Here is a 26013-nt window from a genome sequence, read left to right as displayed (position 1 = left end):
TATCAAAGTGTCGCTGGACGACATACGAAACAACATTAGTTAATCTAATTGCTATGTTGAAGTGATATGTGTTTTCAATGTTACGTTTCTGCGTAATTTATGCCAACGGTCCTCTTTAAATCCGTTTGCTGTTTTTGAAAATATTATTGATGGCTATTTGCAAATTCAAAACCCAAGAATTTTCCTTGATAGTTCCCTTCGCTTGTACCCGGAGACTGACTCTGGTCGATCGAGTATATTATCGGAGTCTGGAATTTTACTCCTCGAACTTACTCAGTTGCCATAATTCTTACGCTGAATGTTGAAAAGTAGAACAATAAAATTTGCCGGTCCTCATAAGCGCTACCTAGACATGTGCAAGTCGATTTGATATGTCTGTCCGTAGAGAACCCAAATTATTTCCTCTTTGACAACATATAAATACTATTTTTTCTATATCTGCTGTTCAGTATCTATTTTCATCGCGTGCACTGAAGCCTGTGGCCAAGCAGATAGATAGCATTGCCAGATGTAGTAAGCCACTAGATAGCCAACTAAAGTTGGACTATGGATCAACTAACTAGTGAGATAAGATGACAAACATGGTTTAGGTGCTTGCGGGGGAAAATACACAAATGATACGTTGGAAACAAAATTATTGAACAAAATAACTTCGAGAATGACCAATTTGATACTGCACGGATCGCAGGGAGCGTAAGCCGAAAATGCTTCAGTTCGAATTTTCTACCATACAGCGAACCCACTCATTACGAATAACATACTCCTAATATCACGAGATTCGGCTTACCACGAAGTTTTAGCTATCCTCTTGCGGTCTTCCGGGTTCCACATCGGTTTTGTGGATCGTGATTAGATTGTTCTGGCTGCGAGATTTGACTTTGCCTGGCGCAGTTAGCTGAAGTCTTGCTCGTTTTTTACGGCCAACATTGGTATCTTATTTGCCATCCATGCACAATCACCAACCTTAAAACGTACGAGTGTTAATCGCTAGATAGACAGGCGCTTTTATATGAGGTTATCTGTGTCGAATGTCGATCGAGCAGCCTAAGGTAGTGTCGCTCTACGAAGGATCAGAAGCGCGTGAACTGGGAAACAACAATTGACAGAGATAAACGAATCATTCCCTCTTTATCTTTTCAGATTCTAGAATATCTTTGATTTTACTATCAAATAAGCATGGCGACACCATCGTCGGCTCCTGTGCCAGACTCCACCCTGCCGTTCTGGCGAACAGAAACACACGAATTGGATTGCCACCGGAGCACACCCGAGCTCCCCGAAGAATGTGATATCCTCATTATCGGTGCAGGGTACACCAGAGCTGCCATAGCACATTTTCTTTACAAGGATAATCCATCACCACCATCTGTCGTTATCCTAGAAGCTCGACATGCCTGTTCCGGGGCTACAGGTCGTAATGGTAAATGGCAAAATTCAATTCACGATCAACGTGCTGGATCAACGGCTAATTCATTCATAAACAGGCGGCCATTTAAAACCAGATGTCTACTTCGGTCTTCCGAAATACATCAAAAAATATGGTGTCAAAGCTGCAGTGGATGTCGCTCGTTTTGAAGCTTCTCAAGTGCATGCCGTCAAGCAGCTTGTAGAGGAAGAAAAAATTGACTGCGATTTTGTTCTTACTCGGGCTTGTGATGTTATTTTAGACGAGGGATTGGCAGCGGAGATTGAAGCTGCCTTTACAGAAATGGCGAACTCGGGGGTTGCAAATCTGACCGATGTCCATTTTACGAAAAGAAAGGATGCGGAGCGGGTATGTAAATATCCTTGAGCATTGAGACTTCGCATATTGTTAAGGTACATGAACCAACGCTGAAAGATACCTTGCTATAGGTCTCTGGTGTGAAAGGCGCATTGAATTGCTTCACATTCACAGCCGGTCACATCTGGCCGTATAAGATGGTGATGCACCTTCTTAAAGGTGTTGTGGACAAGGGCGCCAATCTTCAAACAATGACTCCAGTCACTCATATCTCTGAGAAACCACTCCCAGATGGTCGATGGTTGGTTACAACTGAAAGGGGAAGCGTCAAGGCCAAGAAGGTGATCCTCGCAACAAACGCTTACACCTCACATGTTGCTCCCCAATTCACAAACCACATTGTCCCTGTGCGAGGCATTTGTAGCCGGATTGTTGTACCTCCTCATAAAGTTCCTCCTTTTCTCCCTCAAACGTACAGTATCCGCTACGGGTCTTCAATGTATGACTACCTTATACCGAGACCCGATGGAAGCATCATTGTCGGAGGCGCCAAGCCACCTTTCTGGTCAGATCGCTCTCATTGGTACAACAATACGGATGATAGCAAGCTCATTGAGCCGGCCAAATCGTGGTTTGATGGACTTATGCAGAGGACGTTTGTTGGTTGGGAGAACAGCGAAGCATATCCCGACAAAGTCTGGACTGTAAGTGCGTGTTCAGTCATTTATGACTCCCCGTAACAGTTGTTTTTCATTCGTGAATACTAAAATTTGATCCTCGCAGTCATGGGTTATAGCTCAGATTTCATGCCATACGTGGGCGAAGTGCCTGATAAGCCAAACCAGATCATTCTTGCTGGTTTCTCAGGCCACGGTATGCCTTTGATTCTTCTTTGCGCCAAAGCAATCGCACAGATGGTTCGAAGCGGAACCAGTTTCGAAGAGACAGAAGTACCTTCATTGTTCAAGGTCACAAAGGAGCGACTTGCGAGCGAGAAGAACGAAATCCTGGACGGGCACAACAAGGAAAATCCCAGAGCGAAACTATAAAGTTACGTGGGTAGTGATTTTAGAGTAGCTTTCAATGTTTTCTCCCCCTTGCATGTCTGTGGTCAAATTTGGGTATTTTGAAATTTTCATCTTCAGATAATGTATATATTGAGATATCATTTGCAAAGACTGTTGGATCGGGTTGCATTCATTATGGTCACATTTCAGTGGGTTGTTTATGACTAATTAAATAGAGAATACCTAGGTATCTGGTCTTGTGATTGAATTTGGGAATTTCGTGTATTGAATATATTTATTGCTTATTTGATGCAGCAATGATACCGTCGGCGAGCGAAGGCAGGTCATCCGCCACTACATCCATCTCTCCAAAAATATCAGAACATGTCTCCCTTCTCCCAAAGCGAAACCCAAGGTCCCTTGAACCTTCATTTTTTATCATTGTTAGTGTTATACAGCTGAAAGGATCAAAGATGTTGACATACCCAGTGCGCTTTGCAACGGCTGCATCCCACATATGCGCGGCAGCAAACCAAGCCGCTCGGCCTTCCTTTTCGAACTTATCGAGAATGTATTGATATGATTCCGGAGCCGGCTTTCCAATCTTGATAGTATCGCAAGAGACAAAATTATTTTCGGGCATCTCAACACCACCTCGTGCTAGATATCCGGCAACACGGGCGGTATCACCGGCCGTCAAGGCCCAGACAGTAAATCCGGCGGCACGAAGACGGGAGAAACACTCGTGAATGCCCGGGCGTGGTTTGAGCTCACGATACGAGTTCAAAAGGAATTCGCGATCCTTGTCAGTCGCGAATTTGCGGGGTTCTGCAATACCGGCTTGCCAGAGTGTACGATAGAAAATGGATCGGAAAACATCAAAGAACTTGAAATAGTGACCGGACATGCTGAGATAGGTGTATTCTCGCTCGCCGGCTTCCATCCACGCATATCCGAATAGACGAGATCCAATGTTATTAGCCCGAAGGTTCTCGCCAATGCGAGCTTCGATTGCATCATAGAATGCGTCGTAGGAAACACATGTTCCTATATTGTCAATGATTAGTTACTGGATGGGAGTGGTCTTCCAGGTTCAACATTTCACTCACCTACGATGTCAAAGACAACGTGTTTGTTTGAAGTCGCCATTATTGTAAAGTGTATCAATGTGTGTTTTGTTCTTTTTTGCAATTGAACTGTAGCAATAGATGAACCGCTAACACAATTTATATCGTTGCCAACAGCATCGACCGACTGACTTCAAACACTCCATATTATTCACAATGCCCATTGCCCCTCAACTTTACGTAACAAAGCTTAGGTATCGGGGGAGCCCAGGAATGTCTTCATCGCGACGGGTAACGCCGACAGGGACCACTTTACATGCGCCCGCCCTCGGTTTTACCCGCGATGTCGGTTGTATGTCAGGATCAGGATATCTAGAAATGAGAATTCATTATTGATAGTAGTTTATGACTCGATACTTTTGTGATTGTAGATAATCCTTTGCTCATGACTCGGCCTTCAGCTGTTTCGAAGATAGGTATGACACTGCTTGGATGCCTACATTGATTGATACATAGGTAAAAATGAGATACGTAGAAGCGCTCGGAACTGCCACCTGCCTGCTGTGCGAAACTATTTAATGAAAACACTACTTAGTTAGGGCTACGATGCGAATGAGAATACGTTAGGATATCCGGGCATTTCGTCCCATGAGCGATGCGAGGCGGGTTTTCGATCGCCACAATACATTGCACGCCAAATCAGGAATGATAGACACATTTTAAGAGGACACATGTTTCTATTTAAAACTAGCGGGACCTGTATTGTATAGACTTTGACTTTTCATTTTCGGCAGAGATAACAGTAACTGAGAATTTGAGTGGGACGCTGTAATGTATTGTATTGTGTGTCTACCTAAGAGGGAAAATTATCTGGCACAGGTGGCCTTACATAATTGTGTGTAGATGTCACGGACCTGGATCTGTCTTAGTTAAACAGCGTTGTGTCGAGGTACGCTAGGCTTGGTTTGAACCACACAAAGGTTCCTTGATAATCGTCGATAGAGTGGCTTGAGTGAACGAAGTAACAATAGTCGAACTTGTGTCTGGAAGTCTTAAATGTAACTAAGATAGAAGAGATCCCCCGTACAGCCTGGTGCCCGTACGAGTTAGAATGCCTTGCTGACTCTCACTGTCAAAGTCTAATATCAAGTGACTTAGATTAAAGAGCTATGAAGAACTAAATACATGATGGTGAATGAGTGTCCTTATATATCCAGTCCTCCCTGTTCCGTATATTTTATATTATATACTTTATACTCATTCCTGAGTATCCCATAGCAAGTATATAATATACTATCCAATTACGTTCCTTCATAAGATATACTTCGTATCTTATCGGTGTCTTTGTGGTTTCGAGTATATCTTTGGTCACGTGATTTCTGTAGTCCAATTATCTTTCTTGGGGTTTTCCGTTTCTGTTGTCCAATCGTTCCTTCCGGTCTGTTTCTTATATCGCGTAGCATATGCAGGTGATTGGTTTCGTAACAGTAGAACTGTGCGCGCTATTTTAGTAAGGAGGTCTCTTGGCAAATCCTTGTAATGAGGACCGGTTGATATCCAATGAGAGCAGCTGAGTGGATTTATGCGCTGCAATAACCGTATCTGGGATAGCCGTAAAATAACGTCTGTCAGTTAGTTGCGGACTCTGTAATTTACGTACACAGTTGCTCCATAGTCAAGTTTTGGCTTACTGGCCAGATCCACCCCCACAAAGAGCCACCATTAATGCAAGGCAAAATCCTGAAGGAGTACTACGTACGTGCTACATCGAGTACATACTACATACTCATAGTAAGTTGTGGCTCCTAAGTACAGAGGAATAGAAAACAAGCAGCAGCTAGGGCTGGCGTGCCATTCACCCTAACCAATTTGGGAAATGAAGCTCTGATTGGCCAGAGACCTCATCAATAACCCCCAAAAAGGGGTACCTAATCGCATGTCTTTCTGTTGGAAGCCTGATAGCCTGAGCGAGGCTAATCTCGAAATGGATAGGACTTACAGCCAATAGGAGGCTATAAATGTGTATTAGCGTCTTGGCAAGAACCCATAGGAAAAGGGGAAAAGAACGAGTAAAGAGGGCGACTTTGCAGCTGTCAGATAATCCGGATATCCAGAGGCAGTCAAATGAGGCAGTCAATCAGAAGCTCTACTTTATAGCCCCCAATTTTACCCCTCATGATAGGTCACAAATGATGTCAACCCTACATGCCGGATTCGATAAAACCAGCTCACCAGATGTCTATAAAAACCCGGCTTTGGAACCTGATGTATTCAGACAGACAGAGAGAACACAATACACACAATCTTGCTAGTCACTTCTTCTTTTCTTATCCTTGTAAGATACATTCAGGATTGGTCTGGAGTAAACCCGCCAATCCAACAGCAGCCCAAGACACAGTCAAGAAGAATCACACATCAGCATATATATTAAATTTATATGGTAACCTATGTTACCTGATTACTAGACTATACGCGGATTCCAACACCTATGTTACCTGATTACTAGCCTATACACGGAATCCAACACTTTCCTGGCAGCGGAAACTGTCAGATAATCCGGATATCCCAACAAGACAGAGATATCGATGGTATCAATCCTTGGGCATGTATACAATATATTTGGGCCCCTAGATTTCAGCCCAATATTTACCCCTCATGACAGGTCACAAATCATCCCACCAAAAAGGTCTATATGAACCCGGCTTTGGAACCTGATGTATTCAGACAGACAGAGAGAACACAATACACACAATCTTGCTAGTCACTTCTTCTTTTCTTATCCTTGTAAGATACATTCAGGATTGGCCTGGAGTAAACCCGCCAATCCAACAATTAAGAGTCTGACTACCCCTGCCTACCCATATCGAAGGGGATTCCATTCGACATTCGACACCATTATGGCTTCAAGCATCACCAACGACGTACGTCTCGACTCTCCGGATGACTGGGATGAGTGGGAAACCGCTCTACTCAACCAAGCTGAGACGTACCATATTCTCCTGGTCCTCCAAGGAATCGAGGACCCTATCCCTAAGCCTGAAGTCCGACGTATCAAGGACTTCATGCTAAAGGATATACCACTGCCCTCTCAGCCACCAGTCGCACCTCCGACTGGCCCTACTCCTTCAGCCTCGACCGCGAGGATTGGAGCGGCTGCAGGTACTCGTGGCCATACTGCTAGTCAACCATCCCAGGACTCGGAGACCGTCCAAAGCACTGAGTCCCAGGAAGACGTTCCTAGCACTATGGACACGATGGATAAAGAAAGAAGAAAACAGATAGAGAAAGACGCGCTTTATGCCTTTAGCGTCCATAACAACGAGTATAGAGTATTGTACCAACTCTGGGAAACTCAGTGCCGAGATGTCGACAAGGTTTTCAACTGGATGAAGAAGACTGTACACCCAAGCTATCTCAAGATGTGTGTCAGCAACACTCCGGATTGGAGAAAAGCATATCGAAATCTTAAGAGCCATCTTAGTCAACCCCAATCTGACGTTTATCGTAAGATTAGTAGTGACTATGCTGCGGTGTTCATCCTTCTCAAACAGGCAAGAACGACTGAGGATTTAGAGGCCTGGATTGTGAAATGGGATGACGTTCTTACTCGTGCAGAACGTAAGAAAATGTCTATTGCCACCAACACAATCGAATGGGCAGATAAATTCTTTGACGCTATTGACTTCCTTGACCACTCCTGGATAACGACTTTTAAAGTCCACTTTCATGAGAAGATTGATGACGGGACTCTGGAACGAAGAGATCTTACTAATATGTTCCGAAGGCTTATTCAACAACCACATATACGCCTCCGGGGGCGTCCATCAAGAGGATCCTTTGCCACTCAGGCTGGAGGAAATGATAATAGAAGTGACCATGAGGCTCCACAACAGCCACGACGTCAGAATCGCTCCCTGGACCGCTCCCGAGGACGCTCACAATCTCACTCCAGAGAACGACCAAGTAAGAAAGCCAGGCTTATAAAGCCAGAGGATATGAGGACAACCACTACACCAATCTGCCCGGCATGTGGAGGACGACATTTTCTCCTAGCATGCTTTTATATCCTTCAACACCTTGGGCTTCCAGTTCCAGATAACTTTGAACCTTGGATATATCGTCAAGAGAGAGCAAAAGAATGGACTGAGAAAAACACCAATATGATTGACGAATTGGTTAAACACCATGAGCAGTTGACGCTCAGTGCTAACAAAGAACATCCTCGCTCTCGAAGCCGATCCCAAGGCAGAGCAAAGGAAATACTAGGAATCACCCAAGATAAGACGATATTCCAGGGAGAGCCAATACCCTCAGAATGACTTCCAAAATTGGCAGTTGGCCGGTGTAAAGCCACATACTTTGTCCAAATGGAAAAGGACCTGGCCGCACTGTTAATAAATGATTATCCGTTGAAGCATTCATCCATCTTAGACTCAGGCTCCACGATACATGTCTTCAATGAGATAGAGCGCTTTATCAACTTTCAGAAAGCACGGCCTGGAGACTATCTCTGGGCAGGAACTCACAAAGTTCCAATACTCGGGTATGGAGAAGTCGATATCGAGGTCCATGGCGCTAACAACCAGCTGCGTTTTCTCCGCCTTTATGAGGTAGCATACTGCAAGGACTTCGTTGCCAATCTGGTGTCACTCCGCCAGCTAAGAAAGCAAGGAATCTGGTGGGACGGCCGGCAAGGATACGACTGCCTCCGACACGAGGATGATCATCAAATAGTGGCATATATTCGAGATATGGAAGGCCAGTTCATTCTTGAATATATTAATCATGACCATCCTATGATAAAAACTGGTTTTATTATACGACGTCACCAGCACACTTCCTGGACCGCTAGGAAAGAGAGAAAAGCGAGTGCAAAGCGATGGCATGCACGCCTCGGCCACCCTGGTCCTCAGGTTATTCAACACCTTGCTAATGCCACTAAAGGTGTACGAGTGACCGGTCTTTCTAAGGGGCCTACAACAGTTCAATGTGAGGCATGTGCACGGGCGAAGATTCAGCGTATGGTACGAAGGGAATATAGGAAACCTGCTGAACTGCCCGGAGACGAATTAGCTATCGACATTCACGATTTTGAGAAAACAACGTTGAAGGATGATAAAGATATAAGAACACTGATGTTAATCACTGATCGTTATAGTGGTTATACCTGGGATTTTTATCTCACTAGCCATACCACTCTTGAGGTCCTTGACATGTTAAAATGGCTTTTCGCTTATCTCAAGAAACAATATAATCTCACACCGAAGAGGATGGAAATGGACAACGAGATCACAATGGTTATCCCTGGAGTAGCTGACTGGCTCACTGAACAACACGTCAAGTTGCTGCCATCTGCACCATACGCTCAAGCGCAGAATGGAGGAGCAGAAAGGGTTGGACGGATCATTAAAGATAAAGGCAGAGCGATGAGAGCGAGTGCACGGTTCCCTAGGGATCTATGGCCAGAGATATGCCGTGCAGCCGTATATCTTTATAACCTATCCCCCCGGTATGGATCACAATGGAAGACACCATTCGACGTCTTTCACACCCAAGTTGCCTTGATGAATGGGATAAGTATTAAAGACCAGAAGCCTCAGATTGGCCATTTGAAGGTATATGGTTGCCGGGCATATGCTATGACCACCAACGCACTGAAAAAGGAGAACCGCCTCGAACGATTCAATCCAAAGGCCTGGATAGGTTATCTCGTGGGATACTCTTCTACTAACATATACAAAATCTGGAACCCAAAGACGGGAGCTATCGTACGTGTACGAGACGTGATTTTTGATGAAAGCCGTGTCTTTAGTGGACATCTATTGGAATTGGAAGATGAGTTACTGGGTGTCTCTGTTGAGGAATTAGCCCGGTTGCTTTTGCGAATTGATGTATCCAATAACCCTGAATATATCAATGACTTGGATGAGGAAATGGAGGATGCTACTTTTAACCAAGATAGGAACAATGAGCATACGACCACTCAAGGGTCAACTGGTTTAGAATCCGAAGAGCCGAGCAATCGTGTCTCTGAAGATTCAAGCGGCCCATCTCTCACGGTTGGAGAAAGATTGTTAAACGGAATAGATAAATATGCTTACCCTACGCCTCCAGAGTCACCCCCGAGTGCTTTGCTGGCGGGCAGCTTAACTATCGTTCAAGATAATGATCCGACTCTTCGTGAAGGCTCTGAGCACGCTGCTGGCATGTCAACTGACGGGGAAGGTAGCGCTGCTGCTCTCGTTCAGGAAGCAACCAATAGGGAAGGTGTCGCTGGCGCTCTTATTGGCGAAAATATTGGGGAAGGTAGCGCTGCTGCTCTCAATACGCGTGACTCCATAGACTCCTCTCAGAGGACTCGTGGCAAGCATTTCCTTGAGGCTGGGAGCGCTGTTTCACTCAAGAAGAGTAGGGAAGGTGTCGCTGGCGCTCCTACTAGAACCGTTGATACCGTTTTGACACGATGCCGGGATAAGCTCAATCCCTGGAGAACCGCTTTTCTAGCAGGCACGCGAGATCGTCAGTATAAGGTTAATAATGTCAAATTTGATCACTCCAGCCTTCGAAGGAAGCTGCGCGCTGCCGTTCAGCTTCAGGCTACGATGACTGGAGACATTTATGACCACGAGCGACTCACAAGACAGGTCCTGGGAGGACGACGACTTCAGTCCTTCCTGGTCCGCGATCTTCCGCCGGCTCCAAAGACTCATCGAGATGTGGAGTCTCACCCTTTAGGTCTCCTATTCCAGAAGGCCGAGATAGGTCATCTTGACAGCCATGATCCAGCGGGTTCTTGGACAGAAGTGCCTCAATCGGAGGCCCGAGAAAAGCAGATTCTGGATTGTATGTGGGTATATGTCTATAAAGCTGATAAAAGGGGAGATTAGTGAAATGCAAAGCACGTCTCGTGGCACGTGGAGATCAAGAGAAGGAAGACGACATGAGGGACACCTACGCTGCCACTCTCGCTGCTAGATCTTTCAGAACACTCATGTCAATATGTGCACGCTTTGGTCTCGAAATAAAAGGATTTGACGCCGTTAATGCCTTTGTCAACGCTAAAATCGATGAAGAAATGTACATGAAAATGCCGCCAGGTTATCGGAAGAGAGGTCTCATCTACCGGATCAATAAAGCCATATACGGGCTTCGCAGGTCACCTCTTCTCTGGCAAGAAGAACTAACTGGCACCCTCAAGGACCTTGGATTCAAGGCCGTTCCTCATGAACCCTGCTGCATGCTTCGCTCTGGGATTATCCTCTTCTTTTACGTTGACGATATTGTACTCGCATATAAGAAGGAACGAGAAGCGGAGGCTAACGAGATTATGGCCCGTCTGCGGAAAAAGTACAATATTACCGGCGGCGAAGACTTGGATTGGTTCCTAGGAATGAGAATAGTTAGGGACCGAGAGAAGAAGCTTATATGGCTCAGCCAGGCCACCTATATCGACAAAATCGCCAAGTTAGTTGACTCACACCAGAACGACGATGTGCCTATGTCACGAGAGGAACTACTCCCATACGAAGGCACTGCTGACTACTCGAGTATTCATAAATACCAACGAAAAGTCGGCTCAATAATGTACGCTGCTGTGAGTACGCGACCTGACGTTGCCTTCGCCGTCTCAAGGCTTGCGAGATTCCTCACCAATCCTGGACCTAAGCACCATAAAGCTGCCGATAAAGTGCTCTCCTATCTCAGACGATTCCGTACATATGCTCTTAAGTTGGGGGGTGGAGACGATTACACTGTGTCAACAGACGCCTCCTTTGGGGATAATACACTTGACCGCAAGAGCTCGCAAGCATACGTTATGACTCTTTTCGGAGGAACGATTGGTTGGCAAGCCAACAAGCAGGATACAGTAACAACATCAACTACGGAAGCCGAATTGTTAGCTCTCGCTCAGGGGGTGAAGGAAGGTAAATATATCCTCCGACTGCTCTTGGAGTTAGATATTCGATTCCAAACACCTACCCTCCACGTTTACTGCGATAACAAACAGACGCTGGGACTGCTTGAGAAAGATGCTCCACGATTGCGTACAAAGCTTCGACACGTTGACATTCACAACCACTGGGTTCGACAAGAGGTACAGAAGGGAGATGTCCAAGTGCACTATATGTCCACAAAAGATATAATCGCCAACGGCCTCACTAAGACACTGAGCAAGCAGGAGCACCAAAAGTTTCTTAAACAAATCGGAGTAGAGAATATCGACAGCTATCTAGCTCCTCAGCAAAAGGATATAGAGAAACTGGATTTCGAGGAACTGCTTTCTCTCAACGACATGCCCGATGACATATGAAGTAATTTCCAGCTTTGCAAGCAGTGCCTTCTGCAGCTGAGGGGGTGTGTCAGATAATCCGGATATCCCAACAAGACAGAGATATCGATGGTATCAATCCTTGGGCATGTATACAATATATTTGGGCCCCTAGATTTCAGCCCAATATTTACCCCTCATGACAGGTCACAAATCATCCCACCAAAAAGGTCTATATGAACCCGGCTTTGGAACCTGATGTATTCAGACAGACAGAGAGAACACAATACACACAATCTTGCTAGTCACTTCTTCTTTTCTTATCCTTGTAAGATACATTCAGGATTGGCCTGGAGTAAACCCGCCAATCCAACAGAAACCAGGACTCCAACCGAAACCCTAATAACCCTAACCTTTTGAACATACGAATTGTGTCAGATAATCCGGATATCCCAACAAGACAGAGATATCGATGGTATCAATCCTTGGGCATGTATACAATATATTTGGGCCCCTAGATTTCAGCCCAATATTTACCCCTCATGACAGGTCACAAATCATCCCACCAAAAAGGTCTATATGAACCCGGCTTTGGAACCGGACATCATACTCAGAGCAGGAGCAGAGAACACAATACACACAATCTTGCTAGTCACTTCTTCTTTTCTTATCCTTGTAAGATACATTCAGGATTGGCCTGGAGTAAACCCGCCAATCCAACAAATTGTCCTCATCATAATACGCGCGGTCTTAATAAAGCATCATCTCTGCCACCGAAAGTGCGTATATGGTATCTAGCACTTTCTGAACCACCGTTTTACCTCAGCCGGATGTTCGCGGTTCGTTCTATGAGGGGAGCGAGCAAAATCACGTTAAAGGTGCATGGAACGTACCCCTAAATCCAGTGGTATTCTCCCTCCTGAATCTAAGGAAGAGACAATCGCTAGTCTTTCGGACGCCCCCCCCCGCCCCCCCCCATCTGCAACATTACCACCATCGACCAAGCCGAACGGCTCGAGACGATGTGCAGTACTAACAACCATGAAGGGCTGCTAAATGACCACTGAATCGTTCATGGTAAGAATGAGATTATAACATCAGTCAATGATACTGCCCATCTTGAATCCTGCGCTTTGTCAGAATGGTTGTTAGTTGTACGTAGTCTCCCTCATGGTTACTTACTTCATTGGCTCACTCTTATCTCGCAGGTTTCATCTCTAATTCCAATCGGCCGACCCATTATCGTGCATAGCGTTCGATCAATTGTGTATACCACCCAAAAGACGCGAGTTCTCATTTCTTGTTTGAACAGTGACATTGGACAATTTGGCGAAGCATGAACGAGCGTAATAATCCCCAAATATCGGTAACTCTTTACGACATGATCACAGACTTAGTATGACTATATCCTAATTACACCTAGAAAGACGTTTAAATTTCGGTAAATGGGCCTGGAATTCATTGGCTTCGGTTCGAAAGGTATTTCTACACCGGACCCGAACCGTCACTCTACTTCTCTATGCCAGATCACTCAAACGGAATATCACAGTGAACTCAAAGGGACCAGCCTCTAATCTATGACCCTGGAAAGGACCCGGACCACAACTTGCTGTTCCAATTCCGTGGTGCGCGAAATCAACATTTAGCTCGGATTCATCAACTAGTTCTGAGAGCTCATGGGGATGTTTTGCGCGATCAAGCTCGGAAATAGAATACTGACGGAGGGAAAAATTGAATGGAGAGTCCATTCTCACCTCAATTCCAGGTATGGAAGCAAGTGCCTTCGCGGAGGCGGCATATGACGTATCGGCTAGAGATGAATGTATACGAGTCCAGCGTGTGTCAGTCCGGTTGCCGTTCTCCTGGGGCCACTCATACGGGGTCTGCAGACCTTCACGTATACTAGTCGTGTATGTCCCAAAGCGGGCAGCAGACTTCTTGTCGCGGTATGATTCTCCCGGACCTCTACCGAACCATGTGGAGGCATCGTAGCGTCGAGGTAGGCGTACGGTGACCCCGAGTCGCGGAATATATTTCGGGTATGTGCCAGAAAAATCACCTTTCACATGAAGATTGACAGATGACTCGGTAATTGTATAACTTAGGGTAGCTTCGAGCGCCCACTCGAGAACCGTGGGCGCAACGCGGACCTTCGTATCAATGGTCACGGTTCCATCCTCATTGCAACTCCAAGTCACAGATTGGACAAGCATGCGAGTGCTTTCGATACGGAAGCGTTCCCATTCGAGATGAGGTCCTTCCAGACCAAGGTCATTCTGGGTCAAAGCACGGTATATCCCTAGCTGAGGCCCGCTATTGAAAATCTTACCTGTATCTGTGGACCAAGAGAGGTTTCCTCTGACCAAATCGTAAGTAAACCGTGAACCAAAACTATTCGAGACGATATATAGTCTTCCCAGTCCCTCCGAAACAGATAGAATTGATCCTGGAAGGACGGGAGCCGGAGGGATGGAAAGTGCCTCATCATCAAATAAAGGAATTTGCGCCCAAGCAATCTCATGGCCTTGTGCTGCCCAGACCGTTGCATCTCTAAGACAGAAATTCAAGGCGAGCCAGGTTGATTTAGAGCCCAACTTCACACCTTGCGGAAGTTCAACCAACTTCGACTGTCCGGGGTTAATTGCGGGGAGCTGCCAGAGGATCGGTTCTGTGCTCCCAGTCTCTTCGACAAGGTGCCAATAAACTGTCAGGTGGTCTAAGGTACTGAAGTCATAGTGGTTTTTTATCTCTAGTTGCTCTCCCTTTAACTGCACTGTGACGGGTTCAATCACTTTCTTGTATTCAATCAGACCAGGAGTTGGGGTATGATCTGAGAAAACCATTCCATCAAGGATGAAATCTGCATCATTAGGCTCATCCCCGTAATCACCACCATAAGCGTAATAAGACGTATCACCGTCCCTCTTGAGAAGTCCATGATTACACCACTCCCAGATGAACCCCCCCTGCAGTAATTCCTCACTGCGATAAGCATGGATATATTCTTTCAAACCGCCCGGCCCATTACCCACTAGAAAGATAACAATCAGGATATGATCAATGGATGTGTCAGGTCGGGGGATTCACTTACTAGCATGGCCATACTCGCACTGAATCAAAGGTTTGTCCGTCTTTTCTCTAATGTGAGCCTTCAAAGTGTCTACACTCCAATACATGCTAGAGTACAAATCGGCTGTAATAGCGTCCCTGTCTCCCTCGTAGTGGATAAGACGAGTAGGGTCGGTTTCTTTAATCCACTTGTACATGGAAGAGTGATTTTGACCGTAAAATGCCTCGTTCCCGAGAGACCAGAAGATGATACAAGTGAAATTTTTAAATCTCTCCACAAGTTCAACAGCACGATCAAGATAGGCATCCTTCCATTCGGGATTGTCCGATGTCCACTTCTTTGCCAACTTATACGAAGTCTCTTGAATTTCATGCTCAGTCATCAGGTGTTGATCCTTAATATTATTTCTTTCTACTGGATCAAACCCATGGGTCTCAAGATCTGCCTCTGCAATCACATATAACCCCAACTCATCACAAACTTCATAGAGTCGTGGATCATTCGGTTGGTGGGCGCACCTTAGAGCATTAATGTTGTGCTTCTTCATGAGGATCAAATCTGCACGCATACTCTCATAGGGTACGGCACGTCCATGAAGGTGGTGGTGTTCGTGGCGATTCATACCGTACAGGATGATCGGTTTTCCGTTAACAAGGAAGTTGGAATTCTTTTGCTCAATGCGTCGGAAACCTATACGTTGGGGGATTGTACGGCCTTTGAATGATAAAAGCAATGTGTAAAGAATAGGATTCTCAGCGGACCATAGCTCCAGATCTTCACCCAGCACACGAATATTACAAGGTTCGGCGGAAGTGAAAGTTGATTCATTCAGGATCGTGCCATCCGGGCGATATAACTTCGCCTGCAAAACACCATCTTGACCCCGTGTTTTCACACTGATGGTAAGCTCACCAGAGGCTAGATCCTCGCTTAGTGTCGGCACAGCGTTGAAGTCAATTACTGAATCCGGTGGAAATGCAAGCAAACCAACATCTCGAAAGATGCCACTAAGTAGCCACTGGTCCTGACGTTCGATATATGATCCATCACAGAACTCGTACACGCGTACTGCAATTGTATTCGCGGATCCTGTGGGTTGAAGAAAATTGCTGATGTCAAACTCGGCAGGATTCCGTGAACCTTGTGAATATCCTACGAGCTTTCCATTGATCCATAGATGGAAAGCACTATCAACGCCTTCAAATCGAATACGGATCTGCTGCCCATCCCATGCTTGCGACACGACGAATTGTCTCCAATATGACCCGGTCTCATTCAAAAGAGGCACATGTGGGGGGTTTACGTGGAACGGGTAATTGACATTGGTGTAGGTTGGATGCGAATATCCTTGAAGCTGCCACATCCCTGGAACTTTGATATCGTCCCAGCTTAAGGGATCGGCAGATTCCCAATCAGGAGCTTCAAGTGGAGATTCGTCATGGTGAAATTTCCAGGTGCCATTCAAGGAAACGTACTCGCTCTGTTGGCGGTCTAATGTAAGGGCCTTTTCATTGGAAACATAGGAATAGAAGTGCGCCCTTGGGGGGAGTGTGCCCTTATGGATGACCCTGAGGTTGTTCCAGTCTGGCAAACTCTGTGGGAAAATCATGGTCCGCATGAATGGATACAGTCCGATATCGATATGTTCTGATAACTCTCTCTTTTCCAGTACTACTTGATAGCACCTAGGCTCGGAAAAGATGCGGAGGGGTCAAATAGCCGGCTGTCTGGACGATAATGAAGGAAGTTCGGCGATTTGTAAAAAAAGAATATCAACCGATCAGAAGTTGAAGTTAGAAAGGTTCCAGGTTTTCATGAAGATCAAGCAGTAGCCTTGATCCAAAGATGATGGGTCTGTCTGGTGCAAGACGCGATAGGTTTGCCGGTGGATGATGACAGAGCAAAATCGACAATAACAACGGACCTAGTGGGAACTCATCAATTGAGTAAGTGGTGATCATTCGGTCACTGTGAGCAAAATATCCCTCATGAATTGAAAGCGCTTCGATTGATTGCCTTTCGGAAATTGTTGTACTGGTTGAATTTTATTAATCAGGTTCGTATATTGCTGTCCCCGCACGCTGATAAGTCATAGCGCGCTTTTTTGCACCAATTCAACCGGTCTTTACCGGGTTGAACCGAGTCCTGACCAGATGTTGGAATCATCACAACTCACACTCTCACTGTTCGTGGTTTCGGTCCCAATAATAAAGGACGAGCTAAGAGTTTGAGTCCATCTTTGTCTTGTGAAGCAATGCGAAACCCTTTTTTGGGCTTCGCTTCTTGATCCTAACGCTAGACAACTCTCAATGGACGTTGCTTTTGCAGAATCTGTTACTATTTATCGGAATAGTGGAATAACATTCAAACTGATACCCTTTCAAATGGTGGAAACACAGCCACGTGTGGTTAATTCAGATGGATATTGATGGACATTGCAAACATCGTGGAGACTACGCCAGATACTTACCGTAATGACCAATGTAAAAATCGAAACAATGCTAAATACCGCGGGGCATTCTCATTTATGTATATATCTAGGTATAATTACATAGTGACACCAAAAGTTGCGGCAACGGATAGCCCATTACAGCCTATCAACAGGTATACTTGAATGTAAACGACATTTTGGGTGTACCTGTGAAGTTGGCAGGAACAACATAGGAGACATTATACACACGGTTATCCTCAACGCTCGCGCCATAGATGACTGGCTGCTTCACCAAGCCGTCAGCGGTGATGTTAACATCGAGGCAAGGCACATCTTCCAGACCGTTGACAACCTTCTTCTTGTTAAGAGTCCAACTCGGTGGCACCTGTGCAAGAGCATAAGTGAAAATATCAGTGCCATCTTGAGTGGTGTTGGGGTACGAGATCTCTAGGCTGTTGGGTCCCGCAACAGCCTTGATAGTGGATGCGGTAGGGTAGAGACTAAAGAAGGTCATATATGGTTGGGGGGTATGGTCTTTGTCGCCGGCCCACTGAACGATGGCTGGAACATATTGCACTCCGCGGTTGGCCGTCTCATTGACTTGTTGAGCGCCAATCATGAGAGGAGAGCTGATCCATGTGGTGGCAATGCGGACCTCCGCGTCAGCACCAAGGGCGTCAGGGATATACTTTGTGATCATACGGTCTCCCTTCCAGTCTTTACGGGATGCAAGCCATGTGGCGTTTTCCTTCGAGATGTGATCGGCAACAACATCCACAACAAGTGCCAAGGCACTACCTTGAGTAATATCATACAATAAGTCTGCTTCCAGCTTGTTGGGTTGAGGTCCGTTGCCGTAACCATACAATCCCCACCAGAAGTAGTCAATGACAGCCGAGTTTGTGACTATATCACGGGTGTAGGCACGATCGTACTGTTTAAAAAAGGATTGTCAGCAAGGTAGATGGATACTTGGTGTGTTCACTGGAGATCATACCGGTCCTGCCATGCGGGCAAGGTAAGGGTTGTAGTGATCTGCAATATCTTGCAAGAGATCTGTCAACATGGCTTCGGCGTTTCGTGTCATTGTTGCATTCTTTGGACCATATTTTATGGCACCTGCGAGTGCCCAAATGTCCATTCCATAGTAGGTGGGTGCATTGTACTCAGATAGCACATTGGAACCAGTAGACTTGAAGAGCTCTAAGAGGATGTCGCCCTGCTCATTCGCATAGTTGATAAGGGTCTAGGTTTTGTATGTCAATATTGATTTGCTCATAACGGTGACAGGCACAATTATTTTATTTCACATACCTCGTTGTTGCGACGCTGACCAATCCAAGAAACGTACCAAGCACGCATAATGGCTGGGTTCGAGTAGGCAGGAGTAAGGTTATCTCCTTCTGGGTATGAGCCGTTTCGGCGCATAGAGCCAACAGCAGCAAGTTCTAGGCTATCTTCGATGCGCGATACGAGGCTATCCCCTAGCATATCGGAAAACTCTTCGACAATCTGCACAAGCTGTGTGCCAATGAATTCTCTCCAATTGGGGTCGTACGTGTTCTGTAAGGGTATGATATCAACTTATGCACTCCAATAGCTCGGTGTATGAGTTGTGTATCAAATACCTACATAGATGCTAGGGCTATATAGATCCGAGTCGGGAGTCGGGTATGGCTCGTCAGGTGAAAGCTTGAAGGTACCATACCAGGCCGAGTCGTAGCTCTCGGTCAGCTGGCATGATAGACTGCAGATTACAAAGTCAACCGTCGACATCATAACTCAAATCGGTCAAGGGAAATCAAATGCGCTTACATGTTCTCAATGGCAGCCTTGGCGTTGGAAAGATCTTCTCCCTTGTTTCGATACAAGAGACCGGCGACATACCAGGCCGTGAAGCGAGTTGACCACGGACCATTATCGGAATACCAGATATACTTGTAGGAGTCATCCCAACGCAAATCGTTGACGTGAATTGACCAGTCAAAAAGATCCTTTGCATCTGCCGCAGAAATTTGTCAACAAAGACTAGTACATACGCGGCATGAGGACAGACTATGTCTCACTTTTGGATAAATGCTTAGTGACCTGAGCGGCTGAAACAGCTGTCACTAAAAGAAGACTGGCTGCACAGCCAACGATACCTTTCGATTTCATTATTGTGCGAAAGTTGGTTATTGCAAATAAATTAACCGAATTAGACTCCACAAGTCTCGTCAACTACTTTGGTCATGGACAACAAATGGAGCGGTCACATCCTTATAAATGCCTAGGAAAAGCACTAAGATGCTTTTGGATAGAGGAATTACAACTATTGAATGAAGCTTAGATGCCATTTGCAACACAATATTGACCCTTCTTAACGGAAGAATATCAATCCGGTGATCGTTACTGCGATTTACCGGAGTTCATCTTATCCGCCTATCTCTTCGGATCAATACGTGGAGCATACGACGCTCCAGATAAGCCACCAAGCAGAAAAACAATGAGCCCCATCCAGAGACACGCCTCAGATAATGGTGATTTATAAATTCAAATAAAACATAGGCTTTATTTAATATTTGCAGTATCGTATAGGGAAGACTGCGGGGGCCCCGGTTTCATTCCTCAATTTCTAAAAAGATGCCCTAGGACAATCCTAGAGTAAGGTCGAATACCTCTAACTTATGGGTCTCTCCACTTTGTTGACTACGTGGGGAACGCAGCCACAGAGTACAAAATCATAAATACATTTTAAACTTCAACTACTACAAGCTTTGTGCTGGACCAATTTGCCGTACCTAACCGGCCATAGTTCTGTAGTCTTAGCATCGCTAAGGTAGAGGGCAGATTTTCATAAAAGGATAGCTATTTTGATACGTTCTTTCACACCAATGTTTGATCATGTTTTCGCATGGTCTCTATACGTACTTCTATTTGATATGAGGTGGGCACCTTAAGCTTGCGAGATCAGAGTTCCAGCCATCTCCATACAATTTTTACAACCGGCAAAGTTCGGCTTTCTCCTCATATTTGGCGGCAATCTTAGGGCATTATAACTAGTGGAGCAACACCGTCAACGCGCCGGTATAGTACGGCAATCTTTGGCAGACTCCGATGATAAGTCCAAGCATTTTTCATTGGCTCAGGCAACCAATCCAATATTCGCAGTGTAATAAGTCTCCGATAATGGGGGAATCTACGAACTCCAGAACCTGGACCTGGGCACCATGCCACGTTTTCCGGGGCATTCATACAGTACATACGCTGCTTCATCGACTTAATTCTATTTTGATAACTCTAGGTACTTAAAAGTCCCTTGTCCTGTCTATGGGATGACAACTTTTGTCCTCGCCGTTCATCTCTTGACCTCACAATGGTCGACTCCATGCCGAATGCAGAGTCACCTTTGACAGTTGGTGCCTTGAAGAACAAAGGCACCACATTTTCATGGTTGTCAAATGGTGGTATTGTGAAACTGAACTTGATGCTTGTTCTGTTCCAAATATCAAGTTATGCTACGGGTTACGATGGTTCTATGATGAACGGGCTACAGTCTCTCACCACCTGGCAAAATTCTTTCAACAACCCTGGAGCATCTGAGCTTGGCCTGTAAGCTGCACATCCATATCGATACCTGCTGTTGGCAACAATGTACAAGCGCGATTGCTGACATTTTTTCCAGTTTGAACGCCATACAGAATGTCGGTCAGCTCATCACGATGCCTATCTGTGCCTACAGCTGTGATAAATTCGGCCGTCGTCCGGTGCTTTTTCTCGGAGCCTTTATACTGACAATTGGCGTCGCTCTTCAAGGTGCAGCACAGAATGTCGGCATGTTTATTGCTGCGCGTGGCATCATCGGTATGGGTCTCGTATTAAACATTACGGCAGCGCCACTTTTGCTTTTGGAGCTTGCATACCCTGGGCAGCAGGGACCCCAGGTCGCTATCTATAATAGTCTTTGGAACTTAGGTGCGTTGGTAGCTGCTTGGGTTACCTACGGCACGTTCCGTATTGACAGCACCTGGGCATGGCGCATTCCATCAGTTCTACAAGGTCTCTCTAGCGTCATCCAGATCGGACTTTGCTTCTTGGTTGAAGAGTCACCACGATGGCTAATTAGTAAAGAGCGTGATGAGGAAGCCAGACAACTTATTTGCAAGTATCACGCCAACGGCGACGACTCTGATCCTCTTGTCTCTCTTGAGATGGAAGAAATTCGTACCGCTCTTCGTCTAGAAGCTGAGGCACGGCGTAATACATCATATTTGACATTCTTCCAGACCAAGGCGAATATAAAACGATTTTTCATCATTTTGTCCGTGGGTTTCTTTTCACAATGGAGCGGAAATGGCCTCATTTCCTATTACCTGACCTTGATCCTTGATTCAATCGGCTACACGGCTGAAAGCACCCAAACACTTATCAACGCGCTGCTGACGTTATGGACCTTACTCTGGAGTGTTCTCTTCGCCACTGTGATGAACAAGTTTGGTCGGCGCACTTTGTTCCTCATTTCCACCGCAGGGTCACTGGCTGTTTATATCGTCTGGACTGGTCTTGAAGCTACGTACGAGAAAAAGACAGCACTCGAAGGAACAGGTGGCGATGGATATGCTAAGGGTGTTTTGGCCATGGTATTTTTATTCAACTTCTTCTTCTCTATCGGTTGGACCCCTTTGCAAGTCACGTATTGTATCGAGATCCTACCATTCGATTTACGTGCCCGCGGATTGGTGTTGTACAATCTATTCGTCGCCCTTGCAGGTATCTTCAACCAATATGTCAACCCAATCGGCGTGACCAACAGCAAGTGGAAATACTATATTACTTACGACGTGTGGCTACTATTCGAACTTATTGTGGTATATTTTCTCTTTGTGGAAACGGGAAATCGCAGTCTGGAGGAAACTGCGGTCATTATGGATGGAGAAGAGTATGAGAACAAATTGATTGAAGGAGCGACATCGGTTGCCGAGAAGGTGCTTTATCAGGGAGCGAAAGATGATGTAGCGGTGGAAAGTAAAAGGCTGCCAGCTGAATTATAGCGCCTTCGTGTACTATCTTTAGTATATAATCAGAAGTGTTGATAAATGATCCACCTGTGGATTTGCAGACAAAAAATTCTGTAGCCAGTTTTCGCACCTAGTGAGCGACAATCTATGCTGCGTATCTGTTTCATGAAAGCTAACGTGGAAAATGCCGTGACCATTACTATACATACTCATTCACCAAGGATGATCGGTGGTTTAAGCAAGAATGAGTTAAGACTGTAATGTATTAGTGATTAATTAAACAACTGTATTCGTATTTCATACTCCATCTAAGTCACTGATTGGTGTCTTCAAGATGTTATCTCTATGTGATATGTGGTCTTTAATATGTGCTTTTGATACTCTCAAACTGCTTCATTTTAGTTTACTCAAATGAACAAGTTCATACAAAGCCAGCAAATCATGCAAACGACCATCCCCCAGTCTTTTGAGTAAAGAAAGCATCAGGATCGTATTTTGCTTTGATTTGCTGCAACTCAGAATATGTCGAAAAGGTGGCAAGTGGATTTTGATCAAGACTAGCATCATTAATGAATAATGGCAAGCCTTCGGCATTGCCAACCGAGTCCACCATCTCCGCAAAACTAGCTTGTACAGTATCGTAATCTGCTTGAGACATGCTCGGCGGAGTCTCAAGAATATAGCTGATCCAGAACCAGGGCCCATCTGGCATCTGCATGGCATTTCCACCATTTTGAGCGTTGCTGGCGTCCGTTAAACTTTTAGGCACAGGTTCGTAGTCAAGTGTGAGAAGTTCATAATAACCTTTGTTTCTCTGGGCCCAATTGCGCCATGCATTAATTGCTATCTTATAACTATCATCGTCAACAACCCGGTGCACGCCAACGCGAAATATATTATCTCCTCGAGTGAGTCGAGTGAGAAACGGCATGGGCATGTTGATGACCTCGGGATACGTTTTGATAGACATTGTATTCAATAAATAAGGGATGCCTGTGAAATTGTTGAATACATTACCAGCATCGGAACCATCGTAGACGAGAAACATCAGAATAGCCTCGTCCATATTGAGATTCAAATCCGGTGTCGGTAGCTTCAAATAAGTGGCAACTATGCTTGCTTTTGGGTCGGGATTATATTGCATGAATGTCCGGATAGCATCAGCCACGGCATCATTGTGTTCAAACAGATAAACGAGGTTTCCTGCAAAGAATTGACCCGATGGTCGAGTTTGAACCGTGTATTTGGTGACAATTCCGTATGCGTTACCACCGCCACCACGTAGACCAAAGAACAAATCTGGATAAGACTCAGGAGATGCATTCACAATGTCTCTACTTGCCAAGACGACTTCAAGTTCGCGAAAATCATCGCAAGCCATTCCATATTGAGGTGATAAATAACTCAACCCGCCTCCTAAGGCAGCACCAGTGCCTACTCCAGCGAGCGTAGGACCGAGAACAGTGCGGCCGAACCGGGTATAGTAGTCGTATAACTCACCAAAAGTACTACCAGGTTCGTATGTTCCTAGAGCACTAGATGGATCATACGATTTCGCATTCAAAGAACTTAAATCAATCAAAACTCCATTGTCGACGGACGAGAAGAAGTTGTTTGTATTATGACCCCCGGCCTTAACTGCGAAACGACTACCGGAGCCACGGATGGCTTGCAGTGCAATTGACACATCCTGTGCAGATGTCGGATATACAATGCATGAGGGTTGATAGACGCTTTGCAGGGCGTTCCAGTAGTCTTCTCGACTAGCGATGTACCTCAAGTCCAACGGATTACTGGACACTTTTCCAAACCCCAGCGAGCCTATGAGATTTGTACATGCAGTTGCGTCTGAAGTTGCTATAGCGGCGGTGAATATACAAGAAAATATTTGTATACCAATTAGGAGCAATGATATTGTGATCATCTCGTGTATTCCAACGTTGCTGGTATGCGGGATGGTTGTTCAAGATTGTTGAGAATTCTGAAGAAGTGAATTAGATTTAGGTCGGATAAGCATTATTTGTTGTCCTTGATTTGATTTTTCTGCACCCCTCTCCTGGTGATCCAACCTCCTCGCTTGCAGAAAACTCCTTGCTGTATTCATCCCCTATTGGTTCGATGTACGGTAGATCACAAACCATCACATTGCGGATGTCGTGAAATCCTTGACCTGAATCCTGCCAAAACAGTAAAAATAGTAGTCGAGTAATTAATTTGACAGCAAATTTCAAAACTATTCAATCGTTATATATGAGCATATAAAGAATACTGTGAGTTGATATTGAAGGACACTGTTACATTCTGTCTTGTTAAGTACCGGTAACTCCCGTCCGTCTAGGCATCTGACATAACTATTCCTTTTAGTCAAAAGATCAGATCACAGAAGAACCCTGCGGCGGCGAGTATACCTAGGTCAATATACTCACCTGCCTCACTATGTTTAGAATTGAACTTCATAACGGACCTTTCAATTATTTTGGAAGTCTTGACTAGGTTGTATCGTTCCATATGGCCTTACTCCTCCCTTTCCCCATAATTTGCTAATTTCTAAGCGTAGACAACTAGTTATGGCAACTCCTGAGATACACTCTATCTAAATATCATGTGTTGAGAAGGTACAAACACGCCATTGACATATAACAGAACTATTTCCTGCACTTAAGTGATAGAGAAAATTTCATCACAAGATATTTTACTATTATAGATCTGCTTTGATCAGGACCTCAGTAGTCTGTTGCCCACCTATCAGATTCTTTTTGTTCCATCGCTTCTGGCTAGCGTGCCTAGCCGTTTTTTGTTCCAACTGACGTTCAAAGTAAGTTGAAATGGTATTTAATGGTGAGGTCCATGGTTACCGACCAGCATTGTACCTTGTAGCATGATTCGCATTTGTAATTCTAGTACTCGATATGCCCTTTGTTCAAATGCGTAAGGGCAGTTGAATGTTCGGATGTTTAGAGTACTCTCCAAGAATTAGATTTCATAACCAGCTACCTAGGGCTACTTGTTATTCTTTTGCCATATATATCATCTAATGTTATGTCAATGACCACCGCCCTAGTGGACGACTAGTGGCTTTTGAGAACAATGAGAATCCGTATAGGGAGGATGTATCACCGTTCATACGACTTTCAGTCCGATATAAGAACACTAGATCGAGAACCTCGGGCTTCATTTCAACTTCTACCAACGTGACACTTGAAACACAGAAATGATTTGTAGGTTTTTATGAGTCAACTAACGTGTTCGGCACTGATTTATCCCATCGACACTTCTGTAAGTCAGTGCGGCAACTGATTACAACTGCAACGACGGTGAGATCACGACGCCAGCACAATCAATCGACCAAGCAATGTAATTGTCGGATTATCGACGCTACGATCCGGGGCCTACAGCGCCGTACGCGTAGTGAACATATCGCGCACCGGAGCGGGATTACTATATCCCTA

At 45.3% G+C, this 26013-nt stretch overlaps 7 protein-coding genes across 7 annotated transcripts; 3 read left to right on the top strand and 4 right to left on the bottom strand.

Annotated features, from left to right (window-relative positions):
* Positions 1-1176: 1176 nt before the first annotated feature.
* EYB26_003789 (uncharacterized protein) lies at positions 1177-2772 on the top strand (the record flags this gene model as incomplete). The annotated part of the gene is made up of 4 exons (XM_054263083.1): positions 1177-1420; positions 1485-1774; positions 1855-2431; positions 2507-2772. The coding sequence occupies 4 exons, from the start codon at positions 1177-1179 to the stop codon at positions 2770-2772; spliced, it is 1377 nt and encodes a 458-aa protein (XP_054119058.1).
* Positions 2773-3107: 335 nt separating this feature from the next.
* Positions 3108-3879, bottom strand: EYB26_003788 (uncharacterized protein; the record flags this gene model as incomplete). Its single annotated transcript, XM_054263082.1, has 3 exons — positions 3108-3156; positions 3216-3777; positions 3840-3879. 3 exons carry the CDS (start codon positions 3877-3879, stop codon positions 3108-3110), a joined length of 651 nt encoding a protein of 216 aa, XP_054119057.1.
* A 2815-nt stretch (positions 3880-6694) lies between these two features.
* EYB26_003787 (uncharacterized protein) lies at positions 6695-8116 on the top strand (the record flags this gene model as incomplete). The annotated part of the gene is made up of 1 exon (XM_054263081.1): positions 7217-8116. One exon carries the CDS (start codon positions 7217-7219, stop codon positions 8114-8116), a length of 900 nt encoding a protein of 299 aa, XP_054119056.1.
* Positions 8117-13583: 5467 nt separating this feature from the next.
* EYB26_003786 (uncharacterized protein) lies at positions 13584-16745 on the bottom strand (the record flags this gene model as incomplete). Its single annotated transcript, XM_054263080.1, has 2 exons — positions 13584-15097; positions 15158-16745. The coding sequence occupies 2 exons, from the start codon at positions 16743-16745 to the stop codon at positions 13584-13586; spliced, it is 3102 nt and encodes a 1033-aa protein (XP_054119055.1).
* A 988-nt stretch (positions 16746-17733) lies between these two features.
* EYB26_003785 (uncharacterized protein) lies at positions 17734-19724 on the bottom strand (the record flags this gene model as incomplete). Its single annotated transcript, XM_054263079.1, has 6 exons — positions 17734-18501; positions 18565-18813; positions 18882-19130; positions 19200-19314; positions 19383-19569; positions 19634-19724. 6 exons carry the CDS (start codon positions 19722-19724, stop codon positions 17734-17736), a joined length of 1659 nt encoding a protein of 552 aa, XP_054119054.1.
* A 1198-nt stretch (positions 19725-20922) lies between these two features.
* Positions 20923-22597, top strand: EYB26_003784 (uncharacterized protein; the record flags this gene model as incomplete). The annotated part of the gene is made up of 2 exons (XM_054263078.1): positions 20923-21158; positions 21232-22597. 2 exons carry the CDS (start codon positions 20923-20925, stop codon positions 22595-22597), a joined length of 1602 nt encoding a protein of 533 aa, XP_054119053.1.
* A 406-nt stretch (positions 22598-23003) lies between these two features.
* EYB26_003783 (uncharacterized protein) lies at positions 23004-24488 on the bottom strand (the record flags this gene model as incomplete). The annotated part of the gene is made up of 1 exon (XM_054263077.1): positions 23004-24488. The coding sequence occupies one exon, from the start codon at positions 24486-24488 to the stop codon at positions 23004-23006; it is 1485 nt and encodes a 494-aa protein (XP_054119052.1).
* Between the last annotated feature and the right edge of the window lie 1525 nt (positions 24489-26013).

This window comes from Talaromyces marneffei, chromosome 3 (assembly GCF_009556855.1).
Source record: "Talaromyces marneffei chromosome 3, complete sequence".
NCBI classification, from domain to species: domain Eukaryota; kingdom Fungi; phylum Ascomycota; class Eurotiomycetes; order Eurotiales; family Trichocomaceae; genus Talaromyces; species Talaromyces marneffei.
The sequence above is the reverse complement of the archived record's forward strand: the minus strand, read 5'-3'. Positions and strand labels throughout refer to the sequence as shown.